Source organism: Haliotis cracherodii, unplaced genomic scaffold (genome assembly GCF_022045235.1).
Source record: "Haliotis cracherodii isolate W230 unplaced genomic scaffold, xgHalCrac1.p SCAF_3, whole genome shotgun sequence".
Taxonomy (NCBI): Eukaryota; Metazoa; Mollusca; class Gastropoda; order Lepetellida; family Haliotidae; genus Haliotis; species Haliotis cracherodii.
Genome location: NW_027266286.1, coordinates 22,340,821 through 22,362,791, shown reverse-complemented (window position 1 = coordinate 22,362,791; position 21,971 = coordinate 22,340,821). Strand labels below are relative to the sequence as shown.

At 44.6% G+C, this 21,971-nt stretch overlaps 1 protein-coding gene across 1 annotated transcript; it reads right to left on the bottom strand.

Moving 5' to 3' along the window:
* LOC139475300 (ciliary microtubule associated protein 1A-like) lies at positions 1-20,995 on the bottom strand. Its single transcript, XM_071258529.1, has 4 exons — positions 20,965-20,995; positions 2,863-2,970; positions 1,095-1,202; positions 1-482 (listed from the first exon to the last, which is right to left on the bottom strand). Exons 1-4 carry the CDS (start codon positions 20,993-20,995, stop codon positions 1-3), a joined length of 729 nt encoding a protein of 242 aa, XP_071114630.1.
* Positions 20,996-21,971: the final 976 nt, after the last annotated feature.

Sequence of the window (21,971 nt, the reverse complement as noted above, 5' to 3'; positions counted from 1 at the left end):
TCACTCACCTACATCCGCTAGTGTGTAATACGGCAACGCCTTATCGGAATGTTTTATGCCTATGGTGAACCGTGGACTGGCCTGTTTGCCATAGAACAACTTATCAGTGTCATAGGCCCCGGGGCCCGGGTTTTGTTGCTTGTAGCTGGGAAGGTAGTTCCGACCCTTCATGGTAACAACAGGTGCGCGTCTTGTCACGGGGGGTGGGGCTCCATACGCAGCTGGCCCGGGGGTCTTAGACCAGTCGTATGAGAATCCAAACTGGTCCCTACCCCTGAGTGCTACTGCCCGACTCCCTCGGTACCTGGGGACGTCCGAGCCGAGGGTGGATGGGATGTTGTATGTCGTGGGGCCGGGGTTGGCACCGTCAAAGTTGGGGAAGGAGCGCCGACCAAAGCTGTAGCAGGGGGCGCGCTTGTTGCGCGGGGAGCCCAGACTGTCTGTTCGGTAGATCGGCCCCGGAGATAAGTTCGCAACTGGTCCTAGAGGGAAATATTTCGTTGTTGTAAGACGTAAAACTATTTCCATATAATATTTATCGCATATTATATTATTATATCATATTGCAAGGAAGAGAATTGGAATTTCAATTTTATCCTTTAAAAATTACAGGTTATCATGACCGCTTCCATGGTCTAGTGGGAGGGCGTCCGCCGGAGAGTGGAACGTCCAGGGTTCGATCCCCAGCCGCGTCATACCAAAAGACGTTTAAAAATGGTACTTGTTGTTACCCTGTCTGGTGCTCGACAAATAGGGGCTAAAACAAGAACTGGTCGGCTCAGAGTCAGTATACTGTGTCTGAGTGGGGTATTCATGTTAAACTGCGGCATGGTATCTAGCACAATAAATCGGCATCAGTCCGGACTAGAACAAGCAGCCACACACACACGCGCATGCATGCACGTCGGTATATAAGTGCAATAATCTTGGACGCGACGTTAAACCCCATATCGAGAGGATGTTTATAGTTCTCAGTTAAAGTTATACGAATAAATTATTGGAAGGGCTTGGTGGTTGTCTTGGAAACAACAAAGCTGTTGATACAGTTATGAAGGCCAGGTTCCGTCTATAGAGACATGTAGAGGCGTACTCACTAGGACTGGGTCTCCCGGCCATGGTGACGCCCTTCTCCCTCTCCCGGCCATACTTCGTCACCCTGCTGTCGACATTGTACGCCGGACCAGGGCTGTCGTCCTTGAACTCTGGGGACAGACATCAGCGTTGTAGAGATATGATACTTGGCATGGGCGGATACAGCTCTTTTTAAAAGGGAGGGGGGGGGGGGGGGGGGGGGGGGTGCACAATTAAGATCAATTTATTGTCTTTGGTGGTAATTTATACAGATCTAAAAAAAAAATCGAAATAAAAGGGGGGGGGGGGCGCACCCCCGCACAACACATCAAGACCCGTGAAGATCCAGGGTAGAATAGGTCTTCAGCAACCCATGCTTGTCGTACGAGGCGACTAACGGGATCGGATGACTTGATTGAAGCTTGTCATCGTATCGCAAGGATCGATGCTCATGATGTCAGTCATTGGATTGTCTGGTCCTGACTTGATTATTTACAGAACGCCGTTATAAAGCCGGAATTGTGCTGAGTGCGGCGTTAAACAACACATTTAATCCAAACACACAGCCGCCGCTATGTTCATCACAATCAAAACGGCGCACCACCGCCACAATAAAAATCGCACTCCGCCACCACAATCAAAACCGCGCACCACCGCCACAATAAAAATCGCACTCCGCCATCACAATCAAAACCGCGCACCACCGCCACAATAAAAATCGCACTCCGCCATCACAATCAAAACCGCACACCACCGCCACAATAAAAATCGCACTCCGGCACCACCATCAAAATCGCCCACCACCATCAAAATCCCGTACCACTAAAATCCAAACACCACCACCACAATTTACACCGCAAAGCACCACCACCACAATCCCGTACCACCAAACACCACCACCACAATTTATACCACAAAGAACCACCAGCACAATCCCTTACCACCAAACACCACCACCACAATTGAAACCGCAAAGCACCACCACCACAATCCCGTACCACCAAACACCACCACCACAACTGAAACCGCAAAGCACCACCAGCACAATCCCGTACCACCAAACACCACCACCACAATTGAAACCGCAAAGCACCACAGCACAATCCCGTACCACCAAACACCACCACCACAATTTAAACCGCAAAGCACCACCACCACAATCCCGTACCACCAAACACCACCACCACAATTGAAACCGCAAAGCACCACCACCACAATCCCGTACCACCAAACACCACCACCACAATTGAAACCGCAAAGCACCACCAGCACAATCCCGTACCACCAAACACCACCTCCACAATTTATTTCGCAAAGCACCACCAGCACAATCCCGTACCACCAAACACCACCACCACAATTGAAACCGCAAAGCACCACCAGCACAATCCCGTACCACCAAACACCACCACCACAATTTACCCCGCAAAGCACCACCACCACAATCCCGTACCACCAAACACCACCACCACAATTTACACCGCAAAGCACCACCAGAACAATCCCGTACCACCAAACACCACCACCACAAATTAAACCACAAAGCACCACCACCACAAATTAAACCACAAAACACTACCAGCACAATCCCGTACCACCAAACACCACAACAACAATTGAAACCGCAAAGCACCACCAGCACAATCCCGTACCACCAAACACCACCACCACAATTGAAACCGCAAAGCACCACCAGCACAATCCACATTACTCACCACCATCACGAACCAAGCCAAGCTTCACCGCCTGATGGTACGAAGGAGGCTCTAGGTGTACAGCTGAAATACTCACGGAGATATCTGGATCCAAAGCTGTAGGCAGGTGCCCGTCTCATGCGTGGGTCATGCCGATCTATCCCCAGGGTAGAGGGGAGGGAGTACGCCGTCTCTGCCATCACACCTGCAACAATTGGGTAGAGACATCCATACACCTGTATGCATCATGTTCAATCGGAAACCTCGGCATGTGGCCCTGTCCTTTTAGGTGGCACCATTCGCTGTGCGGAGTTGCGTCCCTTAGATGCGCCACGCTCTTATAATGGTGGGTTCGAATCGAAGATTCGCGCTTATTTGATCACTGCCTTATCAGCACCATACCAATGCCACGTTAGTCGAAAGTCGGCTACGACAGTTGGGTACATGCTGGTGGACTGACGCGTGAGGTGAGGTGAGTTGAGGTGAGTTGAGCTGAGGTGAGGTGAGGTGAGGTGAGGTTGTGGGGGTGGGGTGGGAATAGGGTGGGGTGAGGTGAGGTGAGGTGCGTTCAAGATTATTGCACTTATATAGCGACGTGCATGCACGCGTGTGTGTGTGTGTGGCTACTTGTACTAGTCCGGACTGTTGCCGATTTTATAGCTCTCGCCCACTGAGATACCATGCCGCAGTTTAACATGAATACCCCACTCAGACACAGTATACTGATTCCGAGCCGACCAGTCTTTGTTTTAGCCCCTTAATGCCGAGCGCCAGACAGGGTAATAATAAGTACCATCCTTTAACGTTACGGGTGCAGTTACTAACGCGTCAAACTGGTACAATGACGCGTACATACTTGTACAAGTACGTGTACATACTTGTACAATGACGCGTACAATGACGTGTACATACTGGTACAATGACGCGTACAATGACGTGTACATACTGGTACAATGACGCGTACAATGACACGTACATACTGGTACAATGACGTGTACATACTGGTACAATGACGTGTACATACTGGTACAGCGACAGGTACATACTGGTACAATGACGTGTACATACTGGTACAATTGCGCGTACAATGACGTGTACGTACTGGTACAATGACGCGTACATACTGGTACAATGACGTGTACAATGACGTGAACATACTGGTACCATGAAGCGTACATACTGGTACAACGACACGTACATACTGGTACAATGACACGTACATACTGGTACAATGACGTGTACATACTTGTATAATGACGCGTACAATGACGTGTACATACTTGTATAATGACGCGGACATACTAGTATAATGACGTGTACATACTGGTACAATGACGTGTACATACTGGTACAACGACGTGTACGTACTGGTACAATGACGCGTACATACTGGTACAATGACGTGTACAATAGCGTGTACATACTGGTACAATGACGTGTACATACTGGTACAATGACGTGTACATACTGGTACAATGACGCGTACATACTGGTACAATGACATGTACAATAACGTGTACATACTGGTACAATGACGTGTACATACTGGTACAATGACGTGTACATACTGGTACAATGACGCGTACATACTGGTACAATGACGTGTACAATGACGTGTACATACTGGTACAATAACGTGTACATACTGGTACAATAACGTGTACATACTGGTACAATGACGCGTACATACTGGTACAATGACGTGTACATACTGGTACAATGACGCGTACATACTGGTACAATGACGTGTACAATGACGTGTACATACTGGTACAATGACGTGTACATACTGGTACAATGACGTGTACATACTGGCACAATGACGCGTACATACTTGTACAATGACGCGTACAATGACGTGAACATACTGGTACCATGACGCGTACATACTGGTACAACGACACGTACATACTGGTACAATGACACGTACATACTGGTACAATGACGTGTACATACTTGTATAATGACGCGTACATACTGGTACAATGACGCGTACATACTGGTACAATGACGCGTACATACTTGTACAATGACGCGTACAATGACGTGTACATACTGGTACAATGACGCGTACATACTGGTACAATGACGTGTACATACTGGTACAATGACGCGTACATACTGGTACAATGACGTGTACATACTGGCACAATGACGTGTACATACTGGTACAATTACGCGTACATACTGGTACAATGACGCGTACATACTGGTACAATGACGTGTACATACTGGTACAAGGATGTATACGTACTGGTACAATGACGTGTACATACTGGGACAATGACGTGTACATACTGGTACAATGACGCGTACATACTGGTACAATGACGTGTACATACTGGTACAATGACGCGTACATACTGGTACAATGACGCGTACATACTGGTACAATGACGCGTACATACTGGTACAATGACGCGTACATACTGGTACAATTGCGCGTACATTTTGGTACTAAGGACGCATACATACTGGTACAATGACGCGTACATACTGGGACAATGACGCGTACATACTGGTACAATGACGTGTACATACTGGTACAATGACGTGTACATACTGGTACAATGACGTGTACATACTGGTACAATGATGTATACGTACTGGTACAATGACGTGTACATACTGGGACAATGACGCGTACATACTGGTACAATGACGTGTACATACTTGTACAATGACGCGTACAATGACGTGAACATACTGGTACCATGACGCGTACATACTGGTACAACGACACGTACATACTGGTACAATGACACGTACATACTGGTACAATGACGTGTACATACTGGTACAATGACGTGTACGTACTGGTACAATGACGTGTACAATGACGCGTACATACTGGTACAATGACGCGTACATACTGGTACAATGACGTGTACATACTGGTACAATGACGCGTACATACTGGTACAATGACGTGTACATACTGGTACAATGACGTGTACATACTGGTACAATGACGTGTACGTACTGGTACAATGACGTGTACATACTTGTACAATGACGTGTACATACTGGTACAATGACGTGTACATACTGGTACAATGACGTGTACGTACTGGTACAATGACGTGTACGTATTGGTACAATGACGTGTACGTACTGGTACAATGACGTGTACATACTTGTACAATGACGTGTACATACTGGTACAATGACGAGTACATATTGGTACAGTGACATGTACATACTGGTACAATGACGTGTACATACTGGTACAATGACGTGTACATACTTGTACAATGACGTGTACATACTGGTACAATGACGAGTACATTTTGGTACTAAGGACGCATACATACTGGTTCAATGACACGTACATACTGGGACAATGACGTGTACATACTGGTACAATGACGTGTTCATACTGGTACAATGATGTATACGTACTTGTACAATGACGTGTACGTACTGGTACAATGACGTGTACATACTGGTACAATGACGTGTTCATACTGGTACAATGACGTGTACATACTGGTACAATGACGTGTACATACTGGTACAATGACGTGTACATACTGGTACATTAACAATTATTTATTAATATATATAACATAAGAAATTGAACGTTTGAAGTAATATTCACATACATTGCATACATGAGGGTGATATAACAGGTAGCGAGGTACCTCTGTAAAACATTTACCAATGTATTCCTGTCGGTATAATCGTGAGTGTCAAGTATCTGTGAAGACGACGTAAAACACACATATAAGATCTCTGACTGGCAGCCTGCCTTGAGATTATATAAATCACTCTTAAAGAACTCGGGATAATCGATGAAGGCCTTCATTGCCTCTCCCAAAAGGAGCTCAGGGTTTATAGAACACTATAGCAGAGGGGAGTACTATGGAATACTATGGGACATTCTCGAGATCTCCAATTCTCGCTATCTCGACCTTTGGAAACGAGCTAAATATGCCAAAAGTTCGTGAATGCGAGATCGCGAGAACACGAGATTTTGGCGAGATCACGAGAACACGAGATTTTGGAGAGATCGCGAGAACACAAGATTTTGGCGAGATCGCGAGAATGTCCCTTACAGTATTCCATAGAGTACCGCTGCCACCATGTGTGGGAATGGACTGCCGGGGCCGGGAAACTGTTGAGTTGAAAGGCGGCAGGAAATAAATCAACGAGTGAGTGAAGTGAGCAATAGAGCGAGTGAGTGAAGTACTGGGTGAATGTGTGAGTGTGTGAACAGGTTTCAATATTATCCTAGCAATTGTTAGTCGTACTGGTATACAACGGGAATATACTGGTACACGAACGGGTACACACTGGCAGGCTATGTGGTACATACATATCCCTTGACGGGTACATTTTGTACATTTATAGGTAAACACTGGTAGACTAACGGGTACATACTGGTTTTCTAAAGGGCACAAACAAATACATTAAAGGGTACATACTGTAATTAACGGGTACATAAACACCGGTACATGCTGGTATAGTGACGGGCACACACTTATTCAGGGGCGGGTCACGCCGAGGACCCGGGTTCGATTCCTGACATGGGAAAAATGTGTGAAGGCCATTTCTGGTGTCCCCCGCCCTGATATTGCTGGAATATTGCTAAAAGCGGCGTAAAACCATACTCTCTCACTCACACGTATACACTGAAGGACAGACACTAGAATATGGGGTGTGGGGTGTGAGTGTGTGTGTGTGTGTGTGTGGGGGGGGGGGGGGGGGAGGGGGGGGGGGGGGTGTGTGTGTGTGGCGTATTGGTTCATTAAATATTACATCATGGTACACTAACAGCATAGTGTACAACAGTATATACTGATACAAATACCGGGTACATTCTGATTACATCTCTGTATGTCCCGTAAAGATTCGGGGGTAGACTAGGTCTTCACCTACCAATGCGAGTCGTAAGAGGCGACTAACGGGATCGGGCGGTCAGGCTTGCTGACTTGACAGATGCATGTCATTGTATCTCAGTTGCTCGGATCGATGCTCATGACATCAATCACTGGATTATCCAGACTCGATTATTGACAGACAGTCTTAATTTCGCTGGAATAATGAGTGCGGCGTTAAACAAAAAACAAACACACACACACACACACACACACACACACACACACACACACACACACACACACACACACACACACACACACACACACACACACACACACACAAGCAAACAAACAAACAACATCTCTGTATATTGATTTTATCTACAGCACCTCGCCTGGTTCGTCACAGTGGCGGCATTTACCCAGGATCTCGCCACTTACTCCATAAATCACTTTCCCCCCGTCTCGCCACCTACAAGACAAATCCCTCCACCTGGGGGCAACAATCACGACTGGATCATTCCCAGAGGATTACCAGGAATTAACTGAGCTGTATTTGTGTTGTTTCCCACCGAAGTTTGGATAAACAGCGGGTTCGCTCAGAACAAGTCCACCCCCCCACCCCCCACCCCCCCCCCCCCCCCCCCCCCCCCCCCACACCCCCCCCCCCCCCCCCCCCACCTTCCCCCCCCACCTTCCCCCCACGAGCAGCACCAGCCGGCGGCCTGTCCCCCCCACCACTGCCGGGAGATACTGAGGAAACACTACGGCGGGGTAATACACGGCCATATATTTAGTGCTAAGGATTGTCAAATACTGAGACGTATCAACGAGTGGTAAACTCAGTTTTTATCTGTATTGAAACAAGGGTTGACAAAGTCTAGGTTAGCGATCCCCTAAGTCGCCCCTGCACTTTGAAGTAGCCGCGTTATCACTCAGATCAGCATGCACTGCACGGCATTGACATAAAACGCTGCTCCTACAGCTGGTTAATGTGAAATAATGTTGACTTGACAAAAAGTGTATCTGTCGACACGATAACAGAATCGAGATTAAGGTGTACAGCTGAAAAAAACTTCCAGTTGGGTGTTATACTTATTTGGGGGTTCTGAGGGCGCTTCTATGTACAGTTCTTTACATCTACGGCGGACCGTTCTGTTCAAAGGCCACTCGCATTTTTCGCATTTAATTCGCGCTCGCGTTAATTTTTGGATTTACAGTATCTGCGACTGATCGTTCTGTTTATGATCAGAAGACCTTTCTTACATATACGGTAGGCCGTTCTCTTCAAGGACTACAAACTTCATGTTATATCTACGCCTCCGTTCATGATCTGAAGACCTTACTATACATCTACGTTAGACCGTTCTCTTCACGATCTGAAGACCTTACTATACATGTACGTTAGACCGCTCTATTGATGATCTGAAGACCTAACTATACATCTACGTTAGACCGTTCTCTTCATGATCTGAAGACCTAACTATACATCTACGTTAGACCGTTCTCTTCATGTTTCTGAAGACCTTTCATTACATCTACGTTAGACCGTTCTCTTCATGTTTCTGAAGACCTTTCATTACATCTACGTTAGACCGTTCTCTTCACGATCTGAAGACCTTACTATCCATCTACGTTAGACCGTTCTCTTCACGATCTGAAGACCTTACTATCCATCTACGTTAGACCGTTCTGTGGATGATCTGAAGACCTTACTATGCATCTACGTTAGACCGTTCTGTTGATGATTCTGAAGACCTTACTTTACATCAACGTTAGACCGTTCTCTTCACGATCTGAAGACCTTTCTATACATCTACGTTGAATAGCTCTGTTGATGATCTAAAGGCCTTACTCTACATCTACGTTAGACCGTTCTCTTCACGATCTGAAGACCTTACTTTACATCTACGCTAGACTGTTCTGTTGATGACCTGAAGACCTTACTTTACGTCTACGTTAGACCGTTCTGTTGATGATCTGAAGACCTTACTATACATCTACGTTAGACCGTTCTCTTCATGTTTCTGAAGACCTTTCATAACATCTACGTTAGACCGTTCTCTTCACGATCTGAAGACCTTACTATCCATCTACGTTAGACCGTTCTCTTCACGATCTGAAGACCTTACTATCCATCTACGTTAGACCGTTCTGTGGATGATCTGAAGACCTTACTATGCATCTACGTTAGACTGTTCTCTTCATGATTCTGAAGACCTTACTTTACATCAACGTTAGACCGTTCTCTTCATGATTCTGAAGACCGTACTGTACATCTACGTTACACCGTTCTCGCCGTGATCTGAAGACCTTACTATACATCTAGACTAGACTGTTCTGTTGATGACCTGAAGACCTTACTTTACATCTACGTTAAACCGTTCTCTTCACGATCTGAAGACCTTACTTTACATAAACGTTAGACCGTTCTGTTGATGATCTGAAGACCTTACTATACATGTACGTTAGACCGTTCTCTTCGTGATCTGAAGACCTTACTATACATCTACGTTAGACCGTTCTCTTCATGATCTGAAGACCTTACTTTACATAAACGTTAGACCGTTCTGTTGATGATCTGAAGACCTTACTATACATCGACGTTAGACCGTTCTCTTCATGATCTGAAGACCTTACTTTACATCTACGTTAGACCGTTCTGTTGATGATCTGAAGGCCCCACTATACATGTACGTTAAACCGTTGTCTTCATGATCTGAAGACCTTACTTTACATAAACGTTAGACCCTTCAGTTGATGATCTGAAGATCTTACTTTACATCTACGTTCGACCGTTCTGTTGATGATCTGAAGACCTTACTATACATCTACGTTAGACCAGTCCCCGACCCCGAAACCATCCACCTGTACGGCAAATAACATCCGCCATAGACGGGTATACAACGCCGTTGTCCTTGCCAACCTTGGTCACGGTTGGGTGGGGCTAGATCGATACTGCGAGTAGAGCGAGGACCTGGTGACATCCCACACAGTGGAGGGGCAGGTCAAAGTGTTGGTACACAGTATGTGGGGATGCCAGCATTGTCCTGAGTATTGAACTGTTGCTCCAGGCCACGGATCCGAGGCGGATTAACGCTGCTTCATCAGGAAACGTAGACACCCCATTTCCCATCTACAACTCTAACTACTTTACGGTGTCAACGTTGTTCCGCTCAAACACCTTCATGTGATCAGATGATCCAGATGAGGACCATTGGGAACCGGACGACGTCGGGGGAAAACGAGTGGGCGGAGGTTTCTGCTTACTCAGCACTTTGAACGGCCTACAACGTGTACGTTTACTCTAAGGCAAGCAGTGATCGATAGTGTATCTTCCTTGGTGGTCAGCTAGCCAAGACCTATCAATACTTAATAATCGGTGTGACCACATCAATATCTCAGTTGTCTCTAATGGGAATGAGGCGCTAGCCATTTGAGCTCCAAGTTTGATCAGATAGGTAATGCAGCAATATATTTGTCGGAGAATTAAGACGTTATTATGCTTATAAACCTTATGATTGCTGACACAATGGCTCAGCCTCACACTGCTGCAACGTCGAGATTACACTGGACGTGGATGCCTTGGAGCTTATCCTGGAGCGTGATTGTCCCAACTATTGATATACAGAAGGCATGATTCTCCCTACTATTGATCTACAGAAGGCCAGATTCTCCACACTATTGATCTACAGAAGGCCTGATTCTCCCTACTATTGATCTACAGAAGGCATCCTTCTCCACACTATTGATCTACAGAAGGCCTGATTCTCCCTACTATTGATATACAGAAGGCATCCTTCTCCACACTATTGATCTACAGAAGGCCTGATTCTCCCTACTATTGATCTACAGAAGGCATCCTTCTCCACACTTTTGATCTACAGAAGGCCTGATTCTCCCTACTATCAATATACAGAAGGCATCCTTCTCCATACTATTGATCTACAGAAGGCCTGATTCTTCCTTCTATTGATATCCACAAGGCCTGGTTCTCCCTTCTATTGATATCCACAAGGCCTGATTCTCCCTTTTTTTGATCTATACAAGGCCTGATTCTCCCAACTATTGATATCCAAAAGGCCTGATTCTCCCAACTATTAATATCCAAAAGGCCTGATTCTCCCAACTATTGATCTATACAAGGCCTGATTCTCCCATCTATTGAACTACATCAGGCCTTGATTACTATTATTTATTACTATTTAGATCTTACCATTCATCACCGTTATTCCTTTTTATTCAGGTGCAGTAAACCTGAACATTATTCTACTGCAGACCTTACCATTTAGCATATCTTACTGATCATAGACACTAAACCCGTGTGCAATAGACGACGCTATTCATCTACGGTAGACAGTAATAGATGTTACGATCTACCGTGGTATTTACTAGTCATCAGTAGTAATCCTTATCAATCAGTGAGTGAGTGAGTATAGTTTTACTCCTTTTTAGCAATATTCCAGAAATATGAGAAATGGACTTCACACATTGTACTCATGTGGGGAATCGAACCCGGGTCTTCGGCGTGACGAGCGATGCGTTAACCCTTCGGCTACCCCCGCCCCCTTTACTTATTACACAGGTGACACATGTATGTAGACCTGACTATCTATGATTAGACTTATATTATATCACATAAATTACGATAATTATCTATGCAATGTTCAGGCATCGAAAGTTAAATCAATTTGTGGTAAATAATGTCTTGAGTCTGAGACTTCTTTTGTTAAAATATTGATAAATGTGTGGTTGAATGAAGACGCTTTGTACATCACAGACCAAACTACATGGCCACACAGTGTTCCAGCCATCCCTCTGGCCCAGCATCATTTCAGAGCCGGTTCTGTCCCAAAAAGCGACCTTAACGCTACGAATATCGGGAGTTACCATAGTCTTTGCGCTGTTGGAAGAGAACCTGAACGAAATACACGAGCTAAAAGAACATATATATATATATATATATATATAAATATATATATTCCAAAATATACACATTAAGAAAGAGTAACATATTGATGTATTTGTTAGTGATTTTGTAAAAACCTTTCCATTGAGAATCAAAAGAATTGCAGCCTACCTTGTCCTCTTGGCTGTGTCAGTGAGATGTGTTCTCTGTAATAACCTAGTAACAAGGGTACATGCGACCACTTTTAACAAATCGTGTGTTTACCTGCAACTCGTCGCTCTGTCTGTCGTGTGTGAGCGCCATTTGGGCTGTAATGGCGCGGGAGATGTCCACTCGGATAAGCAGTCGTAACGATTCTTTAAACATCAGAAGTGTCTAATTGAACACTTGTCGTGTGAAGCGCGTGTTGGCAACAATGACGGCGGGGCTGGTGTATGTGGTACTGGGTGCGGAGGACTGTGTTGACTTAGTGTTTGTATATAGATCTATAACAGGCAGCTTGTACAAGGAGAACCCAGCTGTCTCATTCAACGCGAACACGCTGGGGACATGGCAACACTAGCAACATGCATACAGGCTTCTACAGTCAGTGTCTGGTTAGTGTATTATCTGCTGGGTATTACACGTCAAGAGGGAGAAATGAAGAGAGGTAGTAGGATATAGGATTTGTCATACTACTACATGACATGACAGATTAACTATAGTAATATGAATTAAAACACATCTGTGACGTCATTCTATTGTTTGAACGCTCCATTATTTTTCAGGAATGGAGAGTTGCTTGTCAACTGTACAATATCTTGAAGCAGCATTTGATTTTTCAAATATTTTCAACTACAGAATATTTTGTCAAAGTGTAAAAGTAGGAATGAGTTTTAAGTAGGGGAATATCCTCGTAACTCTCCATTCCTTAAAAATAATGGGCCTCGGCCCCTGCAGGGTCTCTGCTCCATTATTTTTAAGGAATGGAGAGTTACTCTGACATTCCCCTCTACAGAATTGGCTGTACCTTAACCTTTGTTGAGGAGTATATACTAGTATACAGGAGATAACGATGACGAATGTGGATGACCCTCCATGACGTATACCAATTAGTCCTTATATGGGCAGCCGCATAGGAGTAGCTTGGTAACACCTGTGGCTTAGAGTGAGTGTGTGATATGTAGTGACACAGGGATCTAATAGAGGAAAGGGGGGCACGGATGGCCCAGTCGTCTAAGGCGCCGCGATTCGCTGTGCAGAGTTGCGTCCCTTGGGCACGCCAGAAACCTATGATTGTGGGTTCGAATCCCGGTTCGCCCCGATTATGTTTCTAGGTTTGTCAGCACCGTGCTCGTGGGTTTCACCGAAGAGGTAAACGTCTGAGACTTGCGAGTTTTCCTCCGTAGGTGGCACGCCGTGATATAACTGCAATACTGTTAAAAGCGGCGTTAAACCCAACTCACTCACTCACTACAAGGGAAAGTATATGGATCTTATATCCACAGTAGGTGTAGCATATGGATCTTGTGCACAGGATTGTGGGAAGTATGTATACTCCATATATAGGGCTTTTGCACAGGATTAGGGGAAGTATATAGACTCCATATATGGATCTTGTGCACAGGATTGTGGGAAGTATATATACTCCATATATAGAGCTTTTGCACAGGATTGTGGGAGGTATATAGACTCCATATATGGATCACGAGCACAGGATTGTGGGAAGTATATATACTCCATATATGGATCTTGTGTGAAGGGTTGGTGAAGTACTTGGATCTTGTGTACAGGGTTGGGGAAGTACATGGATCTTGTGTACAGGGTTGGTGAAGTACATGGATCTTGTGTACAGGGTTGGTGAAGTACATGGATCTTGTGTGCAGGGTTGGTGAAGTATATGGATCTTGTGTGCAGGGTTGGTGAAGTATATGGATCTTGTGTGCAGGGTTGGTGAAGTATATGGATCTTGTGTGCAGGGTTGGTGAAGTACAGGGTTGGTGAAGTATATGGATCTTGTGTACAGGGTTGGTGAAGTATATGGATCTTGTGTACAGGGTTGGGGAAGTATATGGATCTTGTGTGCAGGGTTGGTGAAGTACATGGATCTTGTGTGCAGGGTTGGTGAAGTATATGGATCTTGTGTGCAGGGTTGGTGAAGTATATGGATCTTGTGTACAGGGTTGGTGAAGTATATGGATCTTGTGTGCAGGGTTGGTGAAGTATATGGATCTTGTGTACAGGGTTGGTGAAGTATATGGATCTTGTGTGAAGGGTTGGTGAAGTACAGGGTTGGTGAAGTATATGGATCTTGTGTACAGGGTTGGTGAAGTATATGGATCTTGTGTACAGGGTTGGTGAAGTATATGGATCTTGTGTGAAGGGTTGGTGATGTACAGGGTTGGTGAAGTACATGGATCTTGTGTGCAGGGTTGGTGAAGTATATGGATCTTGTGTACAGGGTTGGTGAAGTATATGGATCTTGTGTGAAGGGTTGGTGAAGTACAGGGTTGGTGAAGTATATGGATCTTGTGTACAGGGTTGGTGAAGTATATGGATCTTGTGTACAGGGTTGGTGAAGTACATGGATCTTGTGTGCAGGGTTGGTGAAGTACATGGATCTTGTGTACAGGGTTGGTGAAGTACATGGATCTTGTGTGCAGGGTTGGTGAAGTTTATGTATCTTGTGTACAGGGTTGGTGAAGTGTATGGATCTTGTGTACAGGGTTGGTGAAGTATATGGATCTTGTGTGCAGGGTTGGTGAAGTATACGGATCTTTTGTACACGGTTGGTGAAGTATACGGATCGTGTGTACACGGTTGGTGAAGTATATGGATCTTGTGTACACGGTTGGTGAAGTATATGGCTCTTGTGTGAAGGGTTGGTGAAGTATACGGATCTTGTGTACACGGTTGGTGAAGTATACGGATCGTGTGTACAGGGTTGGTGAAGTATATGGATCTTGTGTACACGGTTGGTGAAGTAAATGGATCTTGTGTACAGGGTTGGTGAAGCATATGGATCTTGTGTGAAGGGTTGGTGAAGTACAGGGTTGGTGAAGTATACGGATCTTGTGTGAAGGGTTGGTGAAGTACAGGGTTGGTGAAGTATACGGATCTTGTGTACAGGGTTGGTGAAGTATACGGATCTTGTGTACAGGGTTGGTGAAGTATATATATCTTGTGTACAGGGTTGGTGAAGTATATGGATCTTGTGTGAAGGGTTGGTGAAGTGCATGGATCTTGTGTACAGGGTTGGTGAAGTACATGGATCTTGTGTACAGGGTTGGTGAAGTACATGGATCTTGTGTGCAGGGTTGGTGAAGTGCATGGATCTTGTGTACAGGGTTGGTGAAGTACATGGATCTTGTGTACAGGGTTGGTGAAGTACATAGATCTTGTGTGCGGGGTTGGTGAAGTAAATGGATCTTGTGTGCAGGGTTGGTGAAGTATTTGGATGTTGTGTGCAGGGTTGGTGAAGTAAATGGATCTTGTGTACAGGGTTGGTGAAGTATATGGATCTTGTGTACATAGTTGGTGAAGTATATGGATCTTGTGTGCAGGGTTGGTGAAGTATATGGATCTTGTGTGCCTGGTTGGTGAAGTATATGGATCTTGTGTACAGGGTTGGTGAAGTTTATGTATCTTGTGTACAGGGTTGGTGAAGTATATGGATCTTGTGTACAGGGTTGGTGAAGTACATGGATCTTTTGTACAGGGTTGGTGAAGTATATGGATCTTGTGTGAAGGGTTGGTGAAGTATATGGATCTTGTTTACAGGGTTGGTGAAGTATATGGATCTTGTGTACACGGTGGTGAAGTATATGGATCTTGTGTACAGGGTTGATGAAGTATATGGATCTTGTGTACAGGGTTGGTGAAGTATATGGATCTTGTATACAGGGTTGGTGAAGTACATGGATCTTGTGTACAGGGTTGGTGAAGTACATGGATCTTGTGTGAAGGGTTGGTGAAGTATATGGATCTTGTGTGAAGGGTTGGTGAAGTATATGGATCTTGATTACAGGGTTGGTGAAGTATACGGATCTTGTGTACAGGGTTGGTGAAGTACATGGATCTTGTGTACAGGGTTAGTGAAGTACATGGATTTTGTGTACAGGGTTAGTGAAGTATATGGATCTTGTGTACAGGGTTGGTGAAGTATATGGATCTTGTGTACAGGGTTGGTGAAGTTTATGGATCTTATGTACATATTTGGGGATACTTTAGAATCTTGTGTGCAAAGTTGGTGAAATATGAATATATTATGTACATAGTTGGTGAAGTACCATCTTCCTGCGGTAAAGGTGTTAACTGACTTCATAAGAAAGTCTTCTTATAAAGTCAGTTAACACCTTTGCCGCGGGAATTTGGTGAAGTACAAGTATAAGAATTGTGTGAAGGGTTGCTGAAGTATATGGATCTTGTGTGAAGGGTTTGTGAAGTAGAAGTATAAGGATCGTGTGTGTCCAACAGGGTTACATGGACCTTGTGTACACTATAAGGATGTTGCCTTACAGAGTAAGGAGAAAAGCATGCATAGTACAATTCCTGCATTATCGCAGATAACCCATGATTCCCGGAAGGTCGTAATGTTTGTCTAAGAAGATCTGCATTTGCTTTTAGATCGGTATCGTACACGAACTTATACACAAAGGCAAACACAGTCTTCGACCGATGGAAAGACCTCTGTTTTATTAGTAATTACCAGATATTTGCTCGGATCATGAATACATGATGTAAAAATATATTGACAGAAAATAATTATTTTTAATTATATAATATACATAAGGCCATTCCAAATTGAAAAGATTACTAGATATAACAGTCTATTAAATAGGAAATGGGTTTTTATTTCAATTCGAGATCAAACCACCATATAATACAAGGCGATTCTTTAAAATAGGGTTGTTCTTAAACCTATTGATAAAATAGAGAGATTTGTGAAACTCGGTTTTGATGTATGCGTAAGCATCCGACCATATGACCATTCTGTCCCATAATGTGCTTGAAAAAACATCTAAAACAAGAGGTTTACTAAAAACCCATTATACGATTCAACTTACTTTTGCTCGTGTCCCAGTGGCTAGTCCGAGTACAGAGTATCCCACACAGTCTCCAATATGACACGCTATCACAGTCGGAGACAGTGTCTATCTATTGTCACGCATAGTGTCCTATCTCCCCCTGCACCCGACAGTGTGTTCTGGTGTAATCGATGTGTCGCTGATCTGAGGCGACCCAGTACTCACTGACTTACTGATCGTCAAGTGAACGCTGGGCGGTGAAGTGTGAAGCCGGGGGCTGATCGATCTGACTCCAAGGGGTGGGGCGAGGAATTGTGAAGGGTAGATATAGAAATGTTCTACGTGTGTTCAGGGTAGATGTAGTAATGTTGGACATGTGTCAGGGTAGATGTAGTAATGTTGGACGTGTGTTAAGGGTAGATGTAGGAATGTGAGACGTGTGTCAGGGTAGATGTAGTAATGTTGGACGTGTGTTCAGGGTTATGTGTATCAGGGTAGATGTTGTGTTATGTGTGTCAGGGTAGATGTGTAATGTGTGTCATGGTAGATGTTGTGTTATGTGTGTCAGGGTAGATGTGGTGTTATGTGTGTCAGGGTAGATGTGGTGTTATGTGTGTCAGGGTAGATGTGGTGTTATGTGTGTCGGGGTAGATGTGGTGTTATGTGTGTCAGGGTAGATGTGGTGTTATGTGTGTCAGGGTAGATGTTTGATGTGTGTCAGGGTAGATGTGTAATGTGTGTCAGGGTAGATGTGTAATGTGTGTCAGGGTAGATGAGATGTTATGTGTGTCAGGGTAGATGTGTAATGTGTGTCATGGTAGATGTGTAATGTGTGTCGGGGTAGATGAGGTGTTATGTGTGTCAGGGTAGATGTGTTATGTGTGTCAGGGTAGATGTGGTGTTATGTGTGTCAGGGTAGATGTGGTGTTATGTGTGTCAGAGTAGATGTGTTATGTGCGTCAGGGTAGATGTGGTGTTATGTGTGTCAGGGTAGATGTGTAATATGTGTCAGGGTAGATGTGTTATGTGTGTCAGGGTCGATGTGGTGTAATGTGTGTCAGGGTAGATGTGTAATGTGGGTCAGGGTAGATGTGGTGTTATGTGTGTCAGGGTAGATGTGGTGTTATGTGTGTCAGGGTAGATGAGGTGTTATGTGTGTCATGGTAGATGTGTAATGTGTGTCAGGGTAGATGTGTAATGTGTGTCAGGGTAGATGTGGTTTTATGTGTGTCAGGGTAGATGAGATGTTATGTGTGTCAGGTAGATGAGGTGTTATGTGTGTCAGGGTAGATGTGGTGTTATGTGTGTCAGGGTAGATGTGGTGTTATGTGTGTCAGGGTAGATGTGTAATGTGTGTCAGGGTAGATGTGTAATATGTGTCAGGGTAGATGTGGTGTTATGTGTGTCAGGGTAGATGTGGTGTTATGTGTGTCAGGGTAGATATGTTATGTGTGTCAGAGTAGATGTGTTATGTGGGTCAGGGTAGATGTGGTGTAATGTGTGTCAGGGTAGATGAGGTGTAATGTGTGTCAGGGTAGATGTGTAATGTGTGTCAGGGTAGATGTGTGATGTGTGTCAGGGTAGATGTTGTGGAATGTTCTAGTAACATGTCAACCTTTGCAGAGTCGTTAATTTACGCAGTACGTCAACACTTACTGTTAGCAGTAGGTGTGTAGAACTTTACGGAGCATTAAATTTAGTTGAACTTTGTACTTACTTGTACACATAGGAAAAGTAGTATTAGGGGATAACAGAAAGCAGTGTGATTACGTGCTCGGGTCGAGGAAAACATTGAGCAGACTATCTACAGACTGGACGGAATGGTGATTGATAAGTAAACCAATTGTAGGCTGGGCAAAATAGTGAAATGGTTGAGACGCAACACCTGCAAGACACATACACCTTAAACTGTTATTGTTTCTTTCGAAAATGACACCACCCCGTATGTTGATAAAAGGATGTTTGACTAGGCTTAAATGTTAAAATGGCGAGATGCGATAATACCACCATGTTGCTATGGTGAGATGAGGCCAGATCTACACGCTGCTCTGTCGATATGAGACAAGGCCGACATGTTGCTATGTCGATATGAAACAAGGCCGACATGTGGCTATGGTGAGATGAGGCCAGGTCTACACGCTGCTCTGTCGATATGAGACAAGGCCGACATGTTGCTATGTCGATATGAGACAAGGCCGACATGTTGCTATGTCGATACGAGACCAGACCTACATGTTGCTATGTCGATATGAGACAAGGCCGACATGTTGCTATGTCGATATGAGACAAGGCCGACATGTTGCTATGTCGATATGAGACAAGGCCGACATGTTGCTATGTCGATATGAGACAAGATCTACATGTTGCTATGTCGATATGAGACGAGACCTACATGTTGCTATGTGGATATGAGACCAGATCTACATGTTGCTATGTCGATATGAGACAAGGCCGACATGTTGCTATGTCGATACGAGACAAGGCCGACATGTTGCAATGTCGATATGAGACCAGATCTACATGTTGCTATGTCGATACGAGACAAGGCCTTCATGTTGCTATGTCGATATGAGACAAGGCCGACATGTTGCTGTAGCGATGAGAGACAAAGCCTACATGTTGCTATGTCGATATGAGACAAAGCCTACATGTTGCTATGTCGATATGAGACAAAGCCTACATGTTGCTATGGCGAGATGGGGAGATCACTACACTATATAGGGGCATATCATATATTTCTAAACGTACTGTATTTTATATGTTTTGTCAATAGGCTGTACCTAGTCACTTTGATGCCTGCAGAAATGTGCTGCCTGGGTTGATCCTGAATGTGTATTTGGTTCAAATGCAGCATGTAAGCATGTAAGCATGTAATTACTAGTAATCCACATCTTCATCAAATACTTCAACAACATGACAAGTGACATTTCCGGAGATATTGGTTTTTCGACAACAAAAATGACCACGTCGACACAAGTTTCTAGATTTGTTTCAAATTTCTCGCTTTCTAAGTGATTGAATCAAATAGATATCCATGGGTAATAATGCTCAACATAAATATATTAAAAAACAATTTTTTAATGAAAATTGGCCTGAAGAAAAGATGCTGTCACCACATGTATTGATAAGAGGCAAACACGTTTTAGTTTGTTTTCTTTCTTTGTCTTTCTTTTAGGGGTGGGGGTCGGGGTGAGTGGGAGTCCCTTTTTTTCTAAACATCCACTGAACAAATATACTGCGTGAGCAAAACCTGATGCTCATTATTTTTTTCAAGCATCTCCCCCAAGTCAAGTGGTCGGTCTCTACATCTACCCATGTTTCAGAACTCGGAAACCGGAGAGGGAAAGTACTCCCCGTGTAATATGTCTTGTCAACGATTGGTACAACTTGTGGGGAAAGTAAAATGCAAACGATTGTCTTTTCCGATTATGTTGAAACTTTATATTGGTGCTATGACTTACCATCTCGCGGTGCCGTCGTCACAGACGACATTGTTGTTGCAGGTGTTGCTCGCAGGATGTTGGCGTGTTAACCGTTATGCCGATATATTCCCTGTCAAACGTTGCCTAGCAGCATGAAAAGTGTATCCTGGTTTAAAAGTCGCTCTCTTTGCTGTTAAACGATGTGATAACACCTGTGATAACACCTGTGATAACACCTGTGATAACACCTGTCTGTCGAGTGGCGCATGCACGACCCTTGCCATCAAACATCTGTCCTTGGTGTCCAGCGTATTCCTGCCTTGACCAACATCGTCACGCGTTTCTCTAGGTACGTGTAGAGGTTGCAATTTGCGCTCTCAATACCAGCCAATATTGGATATAAAACTTATTGTCGCTGTCAGATTGCTTGTATTTAATCTCAGCGTGTCGCCCATTGACTGTAACAGTAACAATGTGAGGCACAACAACCATCTGAGTGACCGAACATTGCACCCAGTCAGGTTATACTGGCCTCTATAGAAAGCTGTTAACAAGATATGTGATACACGGTATTAATACACCTCATTTAAACACTCTCACTGCAAGTACTTGGGGTTTATAATCCTACTCACTAATTTGTGGTGGAATAAGGGGCGTTGCAAAGACACATTGACATTTACATCTCTTAACGGGGGAATATATGCTACATAGTGTTAGTTGGGGAGTTGTTGCGGGGGTTTGGATGGTGGGTTAGGGTGTATACGAGTGGTATAGGGAAGTCTGGTGCTCGTCAGTTGGTACGGGGAGACACAGGGAGGTCTGGTACTCGTCTGTGGGTACGGGGAGACACAGGGAGGTCTGGTGTGAGTCTGTGGGTACGGGGGGACACAGGGGAGTCTGGTGTTCGTCTGTGGGTAGAGGAGACACATGGGAGGTCTGGTGCTCGTCAGTTGGTACGGCGAGACACAGGGGAGTCTGGTGCTCGTCAGTTGGTACGGGGGACACAGGGGAGTCTGGTGCTCGTCAGTGGGTAGAGGAGACACAGG